General features: G+C 41.7%; 1 protein-coding gene across 1 annotated transcript in view; it reads right to left on the bottom strand.

Moving 5' to 3' along the window:
• Positions 1-14,425, bottom strand: part of LOC140201859 (protein transport protein Sec24C-like) — an 80,314-nt gene extending 65,889 nt beyond the window's left edge. The window contains exons 1-4 of the mRNA XM_072266596.1: positions 14,114-14,425; positions 11,255-11,435; positions 4,401-4,658; positions 330-424 (exon numbers count right to left, since the gene is read on the bottom strand). Coding sequence (XP_072122697.1) covers positions 330-424; positions 4,401-4,658; positions 11,255-11,318 — 417 coding nt within the window. The 5' untranslated portion in view covers positions 11,319-11,435; positions 14,114-14,425. The remainder of the gene's footprint in view (positions 1-329; positions 425-4,400; positions 4,659-11,254; positions 11,436-14,113) is intronic.
• Between the last annotated feature and the right edge of the window lie 1,148 nt (positions 14,426-15,573).

Below are 15,573 nucleotides of genomic sequence, written 5' to 3'. Positions count from 1 at the left end.
ATGCCTTGCCTTGTCTTGCCCGATGCCAGCCCCCTAGGCCTGAGTCGACGTAGTAGTAGTAGTAGTAAAAGGCACATGTAGCACTTACAAGATAGTAAGTGAACGAACAGTCACATACAAAAAAAACATTACAGCCCAAGTCCCTGTGTGACTTGTCCTGTAAATTTATGGAGCATGGGTGTTATTGGCAAGAACAAGCAGTTCTCAGCAGTTCATGGATGACCACACACACACACACACCAATCCAGCTTGTCATTGAATACCATCCGGATGTGATTGATAACATAGAAGCAACATGGTCAGAGCGAGCTGCTAAGCTGTGTACTTACTGGTACAACTACAGCTGCAGGGTGTGAATGAACATCTTCCTGTCCTGCTCCAGGATGGAAAGGGCTGTACAATTTTTGAGTTGGTGGCTGAGAACCTGAGAAAGGGAAAATCAGAATGGGATAACAGTGCGGTGCATACACAAACTGCATCATCCTACTCTGCAAATCAAAGCTCCCACAGAATACCCTCTTGGGCAATCAGATACCTGGGTTTAACTTTGTTACAATGTGTTGGAGTCAAACAGCAAGGACACAAAGTCTATAGTAACCATCAAATACCCATTTACAGTTATTCTATTTTCTCCACATTTCCATCAAATATGGTTCTACCATTCACCATACAATGCATAGTCCCAGAGAACTAGAAGATTGCAAATGACACTCCAATCTTTAAAAAGGGAAGAAGGCAAAAGAAAGGAAATTTTAGGCCAGTTAGCCTAATCTCAATGGTTGAGAAAGTGTTGGAGTCTATCATTAAGGACAAGGTTTCGGGGTACATGGACACTAATGATAAGATAAGCCAAAGTCTGCATGATTTCTGTAAAGGGAAATATGACTTGACAAATCCGTCAGAGTTCTTCGAGGAAGTAATAAGCAGGGTGGATAACTACACTAAGTGGCCACTTTATTAGTTACACCTGCTCATTACTACAAGTATCTAATCAGCCAATCATGTGGCAGCAACTCAATGCATAAAAGCATGCAGACATGGTTAAGAGGTTTAGTAGTTGTTTAGACCAAAAATCAGATTGGGAAAGAAGTGTGATCCAAGTGACTTCAACCGTGGAATGATTGTTGGTGCCAGACAGGATGGTTTGAGTATCTCAGAAACTGCTGATCTCCTGGGACTTTCATACACAACAATCTGTAGAGTTTACAGAGAATGGTACAAAAAAAAACAAAAAAGCATCCAGTGAGCAGCAATTCTATGGATGAAAATGAGGGAAATCAGAAGAGAATGGTCAGACTGGTTCAAGCTGACAGGAAGATGACAGTAACTCAAATAACCACATGTTACAACAGTGGTGTACAGAAGAGCATCTCTGAATGCCCAAGTCAAACCTTGAAGTGGATGGGCTACAGCAGCATAAGATCATGAACATACACTCCATGAACACTTTATCAGGTACAGGAGGTACCAATTAAAGTGGCCACTGGGTGTTGTTTAGCATCCTGAACATCTTAGGGATGTGGGAGGAAACCAAAGCACATAGAGGAAACCGTCATGGTCACAGGGAGAACGTGCAAACACCACAAATTGGACATCAGTAATCATGAAATCTTGCATTTTGAACCTAGAAAGGATTTAGAAAGCACTTTACAAACACTGAAAATATGGAAATAGGTAAGGCTTATGTTGATAATTGTAAAAATTAATGAATGCTTATATGTAGAGAGATAGTTCCTTAAGGTTGTTATAGCCAGGGCTGGTAATGGGGACAAGCTCCCTCAACCTATTAAATGCTCCCAATGCACCTCAGATAGCCTCTGACAACCAAGTCCAGCTCCTGGCCTTCATGTGGCTATACCCACTCATGTGGAAGGCTTCGGGAGTAAACCCCAAGGAAAAACCCAGAGCTGGAGTCCCTAAGGCAGTCCTACATCGAGTCCAATGCTGACAGGCAGCTCGTGCGACGGTCTGGTACCAAACTGTATCAGTCTCTGCTGTTCCTTTGGGTTCATCGAATGCGTAGAGAGGGGGAGCTTGCTACAAGGGCAACAGTTTGCTCTCGTTATTGTACTACCCTGGCTTGCGTACCTAAACAGCTAAATTGCAACATCCATGATCGACCCCGACTGACAGAGGCCTCGAGTATCAAAGGGAATGAAAGTTAATCCAGACTTAAGATCTAGAGCTCGGGTTGTTGCCGGGAAAGCATATTTGAAATGTTGATGTTAGGTTAATTGTGATTAATTTGTGGGCACGTGGCCAAGCGGTTAAGGCATTGGACTAGCGACCTGAAGGTCGTGAGTTCAAGCCCCAGCTGAGGCAGCTTGTTGTGTCCTTGAGCAAGGCACTTAATCACACATTGCTCTGCGACAACACTGGTGCCAAGCTGTATGGGTCCTAATGCCCTTCCCTTGGACAACATTGGTGTCGTGGAGAGGAGAGACTTTCAGCATTGGGCAACTGCCGGTCTTCCATACAACCTTGCCCAGGCCTGCGCCCTGGAGAGTGAAGACTTTCGAGGCGCAGATCCATGGTCTCGCAAGACTAACGGATGCCTTTATTTATTTATTTAATTGCGATTATTAAACACCAGATTGATACATTACTTTTAGAATATGGAACAATAGTGGATATGTGAAATTAGGGCACAGATCACTTGGCATCCCATTGAAATGGAGTCGATAATTGACTATTTTGCCTATTAAAGCATCGAGGAAGATTGAAATATCGAGGCGAATGAGGATGGCGAGCCAGCGTTCAGCGCCAACTGCCTCCCTTTTCATCGGTGATGCGAACAAGTCTCTTGCTGCTGCCAGAAAAGGAGTTTGTGTAGCAGCTGTTTTGTGTGAGGAGAGTGATTTTGGGGGTTGGTGTTCTTGTTACCACTTCGCGAGTTTTTTGTTCATTTTCTTATGAGGGGAGGAGGGTTGAGGGTTGCCGGGTGGTGCAATTTGTTCAGCTTTTGTGCGGGGAAAGAGTGTTTGATGTTTTTTGTCGAATGACTTCCATGGTTTTCTTTGTTTTGTGGCTATCTGGAGAAGATGAATCTGAGTTGTATATTTTTATAATAACTGAACCTTTGAACCCTTTGAACTTTTGAGTGATGGTACTAAGTAAGGAGGCTAAATGGCCAACACCATTCCCGTGTTCCTAATCACACCGTGCCTCAGCTTCTCGACATAATCAATTGAATCCTTCTGGAATGTCTAAGCAAAGATACAAAACACTGGGCAACAAATTTTTTTTGAAAGTATTACTAACTCAGAATTTTTTTTTATGATAAACCATTTGAAACTAAACACAAATATAATTTCAGACTACTTGTATTATGTAGGAATTTGGAGAAACAAGAAATTATTGAATTATAATACATTTAATTGTATAACAGTGGTGACGGTTTGCTATAGTTCAACTAAGATAAAACTGTTTTGTTGATGATTTTCATTTATACTCTGTGTCTGAGGCTTCCCTCCTAAGTGTACAAGAATAATCAGCCAGCATTTATGGATTCCAGTTGCCCTGATACCATTTCTCCACAACCACAAAGTCCCAGTGAAAACTTTCACCATGCTTGTTACCAACAGCACCAAGATTTTCAGGGAGGAAGAAGTCTAAATTGGAATAAAGAAAATGAATATTTAGTGACATGTTGCACTTCATGGTTTTGTATGCTTGAAGCATGTTGTCAACCAGTTGCATGTAGTTTGACGCTGTAGTTGTCAAGAAAATTTTCCAACAACATCTGTGAATGCCTTCCGTGCAATTTTCTCCAGTCCCACTAGAAGTTCTACAAACTGCCTGTCATTGATGACCTGCTTGATATGTGGACCAACAAAAATGCCTTCCTTAATCTTGGCATCAGTTATTCTGACTGAAATTATGAATTGAAATAACACATATAGGCAAGTTCAAAGAAATGGTGCTAATAGAGAAATTTCATGGTGATTTTCATGATCAACATCCCAAAATCCATAAGATACACCCAAAAGTAATCAGGAAGCAAAACCTTTGTTGTCCAGTGAAATCAAAGCCAAACTTAAATAGAAATGACTAATTTATTGCATGCTTAGACCCAGAAAGGACTGAGCCAAGGCACCCTATTCTTACTGTATACAGATTTCTAAAAACATTGAGGAAAATACTAATAGTAAAGTTGCAATCTAGGTTAGAGACAAGACAATCTGTAACTTATCCTACTGAACTATTATTTTTGTACATGCAGTCAACTTAAAGGGACTTGGTGCCCACATAATGCCTGTAGATCTTCATAAACATTCATCTAAATGGCCAAATTTAAAGTTGCCTCCAACCCTTGATTTTGTTCTGTGAATTCCTCAAGGACTAAGTTTTTGGTCTTGCTACTATTCACTGCCCAGAATTTAAGATGACCAAACACTCACTGTCTGGCTGCGATTGGTAGCTCTGATGAATTGGCTGAAAACCGTAGTTTAGATCCAGTCCTTGGTGAGTAATCGTAGGTGGTCTTGAATACAAAGTGGGTGTTGCGTTGTTTGATAGGCAGAGGGAGTTTGGAAGGGTGCTGGGATAGCAAAGAGCAGAGGTAGTCATTGCCCAGTTGTGATCAAGACAAGTAGAATTGACGTCGAAGCTCGAAGGTGCATGAATTGACCAGCTGAGTTCACTTGGTGGCTGATTCCCTGAAAAATAAAACCAACATTATTTCAAAGATAGTGTGGAGCATCCCCTCCTCCCACTGTAAAGTTGAAATCAAATGAATTTTATCATGGTGATAACTCTACAAGACTTCTGAAATGGAACAGCACAGGCTAAGGAATACTGTGTTTTGCCTTCTACTGTGGGATAATAACTGAAGCAACAACTGTACTCCCAAAGGCCTGAGATTCTCCCTAGTCCAGATGATCAGTAATACATCTCTCCGTCTTTCCAATGATGATGGATGTCTGATTATTTACACGCGTCCCAGTAAATGCTGATTTCTAGTTTTTCTTAATTGCAATCATGATGAATTTTCTTTAGCTTAAAGTTGAAGCTGCACAAATCATTGAATTTGTTGGTAATTAACCCTTTAATAGTTAACTTCGAACCTTTCTATCCACCTCACAGCTCAATGGCATGGAGAATATATCCCATAGAAATAACGGCATGGTTATTGGTGTTTGACGCACAGCGACACAGTGGATGCACACGAAGAGTGGTGGACACAGCCCAGACCACCACTGGAAAAATCCCTCCCCACCACTGAGCACATCTACAGGAAGTACTGCCACAAGGAAGGATGGAGGGCAGTTTTAGGGTGAGAGGAAGGAACCTCAAAGGGGACTTGAAGGAAAAGTTTTTATTTACACAGAATGTGGTTGATATCTACAACTCACTGTTAGAAGAGGTGATGAGATCAGAGAGAGTCATTGTGTTTAAGAGACATTAAGACAGGCACGAATAGTCAAGGGAGAGGAAAAGGACCAAATGTGGGCAAAGGGGATTAATATAGCTGGCAAAACAGTCAGCTCAGTGACTCCATTGTTAAAAAGGCATTGTGTGGCATATCAACAATGGTCATGGTCAAAGTCAAAGATCTGCTGCATATTCATACTCCACACCTTAATTTAATTCATGCAGAGAGAGCAAGGAGAATATGCCAAGCCCAGGACACCCATCATCCAGGCCATGTTCTCTTTTCAATGCTGCCATTGGGAAGGAGGTGCAGGAGCCACAGGTCCCACACCACCAAGTTTGGGAACAGTTTTTACCCTTCAATCATCAGGCTCTTGAACCAGCATGGACAAATTCACTCAGTTCAACACTGAGCTGATTCCACAATCTTCCTTCAAGGACTTTACAACTCATGTTCTCCATATTACTTATCTATTTATTTATTTATTTGCATTTGCATAGTTTGTCTTCTTTTGCACATTCATTGTTTATCAGACTTTGTGTATAGTTTTCCACTGATTCTATTGTATTTCTTTGTTCTTCTGTGAATGCCCCAAGAAAGTGAATCTCCGGGTTGTATGGCAACATATACATACTTTGATAATAAATTTACTTAGAGCTTTGAGATCAGGCAAGCAACAGACATGCAATTGAACTCAGTTATTTCAAGCTACTCTCTAAATCACCCTGCACTTTCAGTACCCTTTTGAAAACTTTCTGCCTTCTAGTTCATTGATTACATATTCAGTGGATTCCAGTTAATTGGGACACATCAGGACCAGTACATTTTGGCCCAATTAAGCAGCTGCCCCAATTAGCCAAAGCTTCATGGAAATCATTAAAAAGGTATTAAAAAGACAAACTATCATTTAACTGAGTAACAAATTATGTATTTAAATTAAATACAAACAAAAACACTACAATACCTGCACTATAAAACTGTATTAGTTCCTAATAGTTATCGACAGAGGAATTTACTCAGTGTACGCTGCTGTGTTCTTTTGATTGATTGTAAATGAACAAAATCAGCAGACACCTGGTGCAGATAATGGACAGCCTTCATACAATCCTTCCAATGATTGAATCCTCCAAACCTTCGTTTTCATTGTAACATTCAAGATGATTATCAATACCTTCAAGTTCTTCATAGTTCCTAACTTGTTGAAGTAATTAAAATATTTCATTTTCACTCCCGCCCGTTTTTGGCATTTTGCACCAAAACCGCAGTGAGCAAATCAATTCTGAATTGGCTGCTTATTTCTCAGCAACTGTCAGCGACAAAAATCATTATTTATCCACATCCTCAACAACGAGCCATATGAAAGTTTTTCAAACACAAATCTAAAAAGGAGAATCCATCCAATGCCAGATTTCATCGGATGTCTCACCACAATAAAAATTCTGGCTCACTTAGCCAGGCATGTTAAAAATGCTTCCACCAACCTCATGTGACCTCTGTTAAATATTGACTGTGTACCCATATATTTTCTTTCACTTTCATGTGGGCTTTAAGACTCTGCTAAAACTGATACAAAGAACGGGGGGGGGGGGGTGAAGCAGATTATTGATGAAGAGGTGCAGAGCGACAGAGGCCACGGGCTGTAATCAGATTATCATCACTGATTTACATGACATACTTGTTGTCTTCCAGCAGCAGTAAAATACAAAGAAATAAAACCATAACTTACAAAAAAATAAATTGTGCAAATGAAAGTAATAACGAGGTAGTGTTCATACTTTCATTCAGAAATCTGAAGGCAGAGAGGAAAAGGCTCTTTTTAAATCATTGAACATGGGTCCTCAGGATCCTGTACCTCATACCCAACGGCAGTAACAAGAGGGAGGCATGTCGCAAGCAGTGAGGGTCCTTAGACTGCTGAACAGCCTGCAGTACCTGGTGATATTTCAAATAATACTACAAAGAATAATATGCCTTTGTTAGATGCTGAGAAATACAGTACATTGTATTTGTATTTGATTCATTTTCATGCAATTATCATTTCTCAGTTTCCTAATACAATAGTCAGCATTATGCAAAACACTCAACTGGCAGTCAAGTTAGCACAACAAAATGGAGACTTGACCTGAAATTGTCCATTTCTCTCCACAGATGCTCCTGACCTGCTAAGCTCATCCAGAAATTTCCTTCTTGCTTCTGGAACACCTTGCCGAGCCGAATCACGAGAGGACCTTCACCAGAAGCATGGCAGCAAATCAAGACAGCTCACCCCCAGTTCCCCGAGGGCAACTAGGAATCGTCAAATTCTGCTGACCTCGTTGATGGCACACAGATCTCACAAATGATTGATTATAAAATCCATCCCTGCTTTTCAGGCGAGGTTTTTAAATTATATTTATTGTAATAAACATAAAATTACATTAAAATAAATGTTTGTCCTTCTTGAAATTTTCAACTGTACAAGATTATTTAAACAATTATTTCCCCCTTTAAATAAATAATTTGCTTTTCTTTTCATTTAGCATTCTGTTGAAATCAACAATACCAGGATAGATAGGTACACACACTTTACTAGGTACACCTGCTCATTAATGCAAATATCCAATCAGCCAATCATCTGGCAGCAACTCAGTGCATGAAAGCATGCAGACATGATCAAGAGGTTCAGTTGTTGTTCAGACCAAACATCAGAATGGGGAGAAAATTGTAAGGTGCGAGACTGAGGTTGTCACTGATCGTGGCTGAAAGAAGATCATAGTTGGGAGCTTAACATCCAAGGATACTCCTTGTATTGAAAGGACAGGCAGGTCGGCAGAAGGGGTGGGGTGGCTGTGTTGGTAAAAAAAAAAAGAAATCAAATCCTTAGAAAGAGATGACACAGGATCAGAGGTTGTAGAATCCTTGTGGGTACAGTTAAGAAACTGCAAGGGTAAAAAGACACTGACGGGAGTTATGTACAAGCACGGAGATAGAAGATGCATGCCAAAAGGGAAATGTTACCAAAGTCATGGGGGATTTCAATATGCAGATAGATTGGGAAACTCAGGCTCATGCTGGATCCCAAGACAGGGAGTTTGTAGAATCCTACGAGATGGCCTTTTAAAAGCAGATTGTGGTTGACCCCACTAGGGAAATGAAATTCTGCAATGGGCGTTTCAAAGTACACTTAACATCAAAGAATGTATAAGTTATACAGCTTGAGATTTGTTTGCTTACAGGCAACCACAAAGCAAAAACCTGAAAGAACCCAATTAAAAAAAAAGACCAACACCTGATGCACAGAGAAAGGTAAAAAAAAACACAAATCATGCAAACAATAGAAGCAAAAAGCAACATTCCAAACCAAAATGAGTCCTTAGATCCGAACCCCGGAGGAGGCCCAAAGCCTGGGTATCAGTCGATCATATTAGCAGACGCAGAGCATAACAGCCAGGACAGTCCTCATAGCCTCAGCGCCATGGAGAGAGCAGTGAACATCACGAGAGACCGAGCGAAATCAACTCTTGCCTCCAATCCCAACACCTTGTCTTTCCAGTATATCTGGGCCAGTGTTTAAATTGTCCAAACAGCACATCATACTTTGCACTAGGACCCGGGCAATGCTGCAGCGAAAGGCTCCGGGCCTGGAACATGCCGCCCAGTGACTCATTCCGGGACCAGATTTCACCGCTCTCAATTTCTCCAAATTGGCTTAACATCCAGAGCAATCCAACCTCGCACCTGAGCTAGTTGTGTGGGCATCGGAACTCCTCTGCCTCAACTTCTCCTCTCTGAAAGGCTCACTCCATCTGCATTGATTCTGTTATGTATCAGCACAGTTCATCCCTTGAATTCACTTCACCTTCGCTCACCTCTTCATTGTTTGCGATGATAGGTTACTACAATTTACAACTGTAGTTGTACTTGTAGTACAACTTACTACAATTTATTAGTAATGTTTTTAGTCATTGTTTAGGGTTGTGTTTAATAAGCCAGATTTGTTTAGGGAGCTTAAGGTAAAAAAAACTCTTAGGCAGTGATCATAATATGATAGAATTCACCCTGCAGTTTCAAAGGGAAAAGATAAAGTCAGATGTATCTGTATTACAGTGGAGTAACGTGAATTACAGGGGCATGAGAGTGGAGTCAGTCAAAGTTGATTGGAAGGGGCTACTAGTAGGGATGATGGCAGAACAGCAACATCTGGATTTTCTCAGGGCAATTTGGAAGGCACAGGACAGATACATCCCAAAGATGAAGTATTCTAAAGGGCGGATGAGGGAACCCATGGTTGACAAGGGAAGTCAAAGACAACATAAAAGCAAAAGAGGGGGCACATAGTATAGTAAAAATTAGTGGGAAGTTAGAGGATTTGTAAGCTTTTAAAAACCAACAGAAGGCAACTGAAAAAAAGAATATGAAGGTAAACTTGCCAATAACATCTAGAGGAAACCAAAATATTTTCAGATATGTAAAGAGTAAACAAGAGGCAAAAGTAAATATTGGACCCCTGGAAAATGATGCTGGAAAGGTAGTAATGGGGCAGGAAGAAACTGTGGGAAACTTAATAAATATTTTTACATCAGTCTTCACTGTGGGAAACAATATGCCTGAAACTCAAGAGCGTCAGGGACAGAAGTGATTGTAGTTGCTTTTACTAAGGAGGTGGTGTTTGGGAAGCTGAAAGGTCTGAAAGGTAGATAAGTCATCTGGACCAGATAGACTACAGCCTGGGTTCTGAAATAGGTAGTTCAAGAGATTGTGGACGCATTGGTAATGATCTTCCAAGTATCACTAGCTTCTGGGATGATTCTGGAGGACTAGAAAATTGCAAAAGACTCTCAACACTTTAAGAAAAGAGGAAGGCAGAAGAAAGGAAAGTATAGGCCAGCTAGTCTGACTTCAGTGGTTGGAAAGATTTTGGAGCCCGTTATTAATGACAAAGTTTTGGGGTACTGAGAGGTGCATGATAAATGCCAAAGTCAGCATATAGGGGAAATCTTGCCTAACATATCCGTAGGAATTCTTTGAGGAGGTAACAGGCAGAATCGACAACGGAGAGTCAGTGAATGTTGTTTATTTGGATTTTCAGAAGGCCTTTGACAAGGTGTTGCACGTGAGGCTGCTTAACAAGATAAGAGCACATGGTATTACAGGAAAGGTACGAGCACAGATAGAATATTGGCTGACTGGTTGGAGGCAAAGATAGGGATAAAAGGGGGCCCTATTCTGGTTGGCTGTTGGTAACTAGTGTTGTTCCAGAGGGGTTAGTACTGGAAGCAATTCTTTTCACGTTACATGGAGCAGATGTTTCCTATAGTTGGCGAGTCTAAGGCCGGAGGGCACAACTTCAGAATAGAAGGACATCCCTTTAGAACAGATGAGGAGGAACTTCTTTAGCCAGAATTCATTGCCGTGGACAGCTGTGGTGGCCAAGTCACTGGGTATATTTAAAGTGGAGACTGATAGGTTAATTTTCTTATGCCTCAGATGAATATATATATGTATCCTTCCCTGCTTGGCTCCATCTGCCCTTCAATCCTGCATCTCTTTCCACCTATCACCTGCCAGTTCCTGCCCTTCCCCTCCTCCTCAACCCTTTATAACAGCCATCTCACTCAGTTTTGACACAGGACCTCAACCCAAAATGCCGACAATCCCTTTGCTTCCAAGGATGCTACCTGACCTGCTGAGATCCTCAAGCAGCTGTTTTTAAATATAAAACATATCTCCCAACAAAAACATTTATTTTTGAATTCCACAAGATGTCTTACACAAGGATCGAGGAGGATAATTCCAGTAACGATAAGGTACTGTTTAACAGGACCTTGGATAATTCTGTGAAATGCTTAAAACATTTTGCAAGGTTTGAACAAATTTAGCAAAAGGAGGAAGCACTCCTACCATATTGTTGACGGTGCAGCTCTGATGAATATGGCTGACTGGGGTGTATCTCCACACCATCCATTTGTTGCTTCAGTTGATCTTAGGTGACTTTAATCTCCTAGTATATTCAGATTTCCTGAGAATGAGTGTTGGTCACCAGCATACTTCCAGTGCACCCTGTGGCTCCTGCTCATGGGATCTGTAAAAGGCAAGATTTTTACCCTTAATGACTAGAACATAGAACATTACAACACAGTACAGGCCATTCAGCCCACAATGTTGTGCCGACCTTTTAACCTACATCAATCCAAACCCTCCCTCCCACATGGCCTTCCATTTGCCTATCACCCATGTGCTTATCTCTTAATTTAGTCTCTTAAATATCCCTAATGTATCTGGCCCTACCACAAATAGCTCTGGCATCCATAAGGCCATAAAATATAGGAGCAGAGTTAGGCCATTCAGCCCATCAATTCTTCCCCATTTCATCATGGCTAATCCATTTCCCTCTCAGCCCCAACCATCTGTCTTCTCCCCATATTCCTTCATGCCCCAACCAATCAAGAATCTATTAACCTCTGCCTTAAATATACGTAAAGACCTCGCCTCCACAGATGCACCACTCTCTGGCTAAAGAAATTCCCCCTCCTCTCCATTCTAAAGGGATGTTTCTCTATTCTGTGGCTAAGTCCTAGACTCACTCACTATAGAAAACATCCTCTCCACATCTACTCTCTCAAGGCCTTTCCTCCAATCACTTAAAATTATGCCCTCTCATATTAGCCATTTCTGCCCTGGGAACAGTCTCTGGCTGTCCACTCGATCTATGCCTCTTATCATCTTGTACATCTCTGTCAAGTCACCTCTCATCCTTCTTCACTCCAAAGAGAAAAGCCATAATTCACTTAATACATCTCCATAAAACAATCTCTCTAATCCAGTCAGAATACTGGTAAATCTCCTCTGCTACCTCTCTAAAGAGCCCTCATCTTTAATTATCTACCCAATAATTGCCTAAACAGCTACCTATGTTCCAACAAATACCAGTGGCACACCTTGATCAGATGTTCCACCATCTCTAGGACCTTACAAATTCACACTATCATTCCCATGCTTACCAACAAGTGCCCAAGTGGAGTGCAAACCAGCATGTCCAAATCTTAGTCTCGCTAACCACACATCTTCCCTCCTATTCCTTCCCTAAAGGAGCCTCCACTGGACTGATGGAAATAAATTGTAATATCACCTCCCTATCCCACTCCTATCCCATAATTTCTGCCATTTCCCAACCCCAGCCAACCTAATACAAGTTTTGGCTTCATACTTTCCCACATTGACTATAATACCTACCTCAGTCTTAGTAAGTTACTGTTTTGCTATAACATAAGGCCATAAGGAGCAGAACAAGACCATTTGCCCTATTGAGTCTGCTGTGCCATTTTGTGATGACTGATCCATTTTCCCACTCAGCCCCAATCTCCTGCCTTCTCCCTGTATCCCTTCATGCCCTGACTAATCAAGAATCAACCTCTGTCTTAAACATACCCAATTACTTGACCTCCACACCCGCCTTTGGCAACAAATTCCACAGATTGACCGCTCTCTGGCTAAAGAAATTCCTTATCTCTGTTCTAAAAGGGCATCCCTTATTTTCTGAGGCTTTGTCCCCGGGTCTTAGACTTCCCTATCACAGGAGACAGCCTCTCCACATCTTCCCTATTGAGGCATTTCAACATTTGCTAAATCTCAATGAGGCCACCCCTCATTCTCCTGAATTCCAGTGAGTAGAGGCCCAGAGCCATCCAATGCTCTTCATATGACAAGCCTTTCAGTACCAAAATCATTTTAGTGAACCTCCTTTGAACCTTCTCCAACCTCAGCACATATTTTCTTAGATAAACAGTACCCCAAGTGAGGCCTCTCCAGTGCTTTACAAAGCCTCAACATTACATCCAGATCTTTCAATACCCCATAAACCCACATGCGCAGGTACCCAACTGTTCTGTTCTTCTCAGGTGCTCTGCTTCAGGCACAGATCAGGAAATTTGTTGTCTTGCAGCACCAGTACAGTGTGGGATATAAAAATTACTTAAAGTTACAGAAGTAAATATATAGCATCAAAGATGCACACAACCCAAAGACCTGAAAATTAATTGGTCAATGTAAATTATCCCTAGTGTGTTTATGAGTGATAGAATCTGGTGGTGGTGGGGGTAGTTGATAGGAACGTGGATAGAATAATGAATGGGATTAGCGTAGGGTTGGTTGATGGTCAGCATTGGCTCAATGGGCAGAAGGGCCTGTTTCCCTGTTGTATCCCCTCCATGATCATGATGTGGGTGGCCTCTGTGATGTGGAGGATGGGGAATGAGGTGGCCTTAGTGATTCAGAAGCTAAAATATTGGTTTGGAGTGTATAAGATCGAGAAGGACCTTGTGTACTAATATTGAAGTCTCTGCTGAGGGCCCGCACAGCAACCGTGTTGCTGTTCCACTGATAAATTAGACCTGTTAGTTCAAATAGTATGCCCACAAGAAAAAATAATGCAGAGTTAGAGACTTAAACGGAAACTTGAAGCAACACACTGGCCGAACTCAGCCAGTCAGGCAGCATCTGGGAGGGGAAAGGGCAATCGACGTTCCGGGATGCAAAGTCCCAATGAAGGGTCTCAACCCGAAACAATGACTGTCCATTTACCTCCGCTGATTCCCTCCCGTGTAACACACAGAAAATGTTGATATAACTTAGCAGATCAGGCAGCATCCATGAAAAGGAATTAAGAGTCGACGTTTCGAGCCGCGATTCTTCATCAGGACTGGCTTATGTTTGATTCCCTCGGAATTTTACGTGTTTCTGTATGTTTGTGCACGTTCTTACCTCATGAAATGAGCGGGTCCGAATGTCCGTCACTTGCCGCAGCAGCATGCAGTTATTTAACGCCACACGCAGAACTCCACCGCTCAGTATTAACGCTAACATTTAACCCGGGATTTCAAGGCTCATCGTCTGCGATTCAACAGCGTTTAAAAAAGGGTACTGAACGTTACTGGGCTTTTTACCCCAGTATCATCCGTTTCTGAATTATTTATCTTTTTTAAAAAAAATACGAAAAAACCCTTATTGTAATAACTAATACTCATGTGATGCTCCGGGAATTAAAGACTTCATTGGAGCTATGCGCGGAGATGCCTGGTGGCGTCAGAGACCAGGAGGGGCTAGTTTATTAAAATAGAATAAATCTCGTTTTGACACCTTAGACTTAGACTCTCGTCGTCTTAGACTATGGGTTCAATGACAGTCGTAGGGGTAAAATGATGTTATATTGCCAAAAATGCAAATATAAACGCGCTGTACTTATTTCGGAAAATAATGCATTAGGATGAATTGGAAACATTGAGAGTCGGGTGACCTGTCGTTCCCAATGCCCTCTCACACTGCGGCGTTCCTTGTCACTTCCGAGTCTCTTGTAACTGATTGGTAGAGATTAACCACAATTAATCAATTTATTGCTGCTCTATCCCGTTTGTTAACTTAAAAAAACACACGCACAAAATAAATAGTGTATTATTCCAAACACGAGAAAATCTGACAATGCTGGCGTTTCAAAGCAACATATACGAAATGCTGGAGGAGCTCCGATTTTCGGTCTTGGCCCAAACGTTGACTGTTTACTCTTTTCCATAGTAGCTGCCTGGCCTGCCGAGTTCCTCCAGCATTTTGCGTGTGTTGCTTTATTATTCCCCAGGGTAGAAATGTCCAATGCTGGAAGATATAACACAATTTATTCTTGTAAATTATAGTAATTTGTCACCGCACTGCAGCCGCGAAACAAATTTCACGACACATGCAATGATAATAAGCCTGATTCCGATGTACAAGCATCTGACTTTTTAAAATTCATATTCCCCTGGTGTAGAAGTCATCTCATGCATTCCAGCAATTTACACTCTACTTTGTTAGTACGCACTAATTTGATTTGCTGTGTCTGCAGGTCATTTAAAGTCGCGAAGATTACTTTATTATTGATTATACACAACTCTAACGTCCTTATTTACACCTTTTACTACATCTCTTCCACCCCACTTGAGCGATCCCTCTCTTTCTCTTTTGATGGCGAGTGAGAGCTCACCGGGGTGGGGGCATGGAGAAGCAATGCAGCAGTTTGAGACAGCTGGTCTCCCCTCTCGTCACAGGAGCGATCTCTCTCTCTCCCTCGTTAGTGTGTGTGAGAGAGAGAGAGAGAGAGAGAGAGCCTGTCTGAGAAGTAGAAGTGCTGGTTATGGACTGTAATTTTTGATGGACTCCAGATCATTTTTTTGGGGGGGGGGACTTAGCTA

This window comes from Mobula birostris, chromosome 8 (genome assembly GCF_030028105.1).
Source record: "Mobula birostris isolate sMobBir1 chromosome 8, sMobBir1.hap1, whole genome shotgun sequence".
NCBI lineage: Eukaryota > Metazoa > Chordata > Chondrichthyes > Myliobatiformes > Myliobatidae > Mobula > Mobula birostris.
This window is presented reverse-complemented; position numbering and strand designations above follow the sequence as displayed.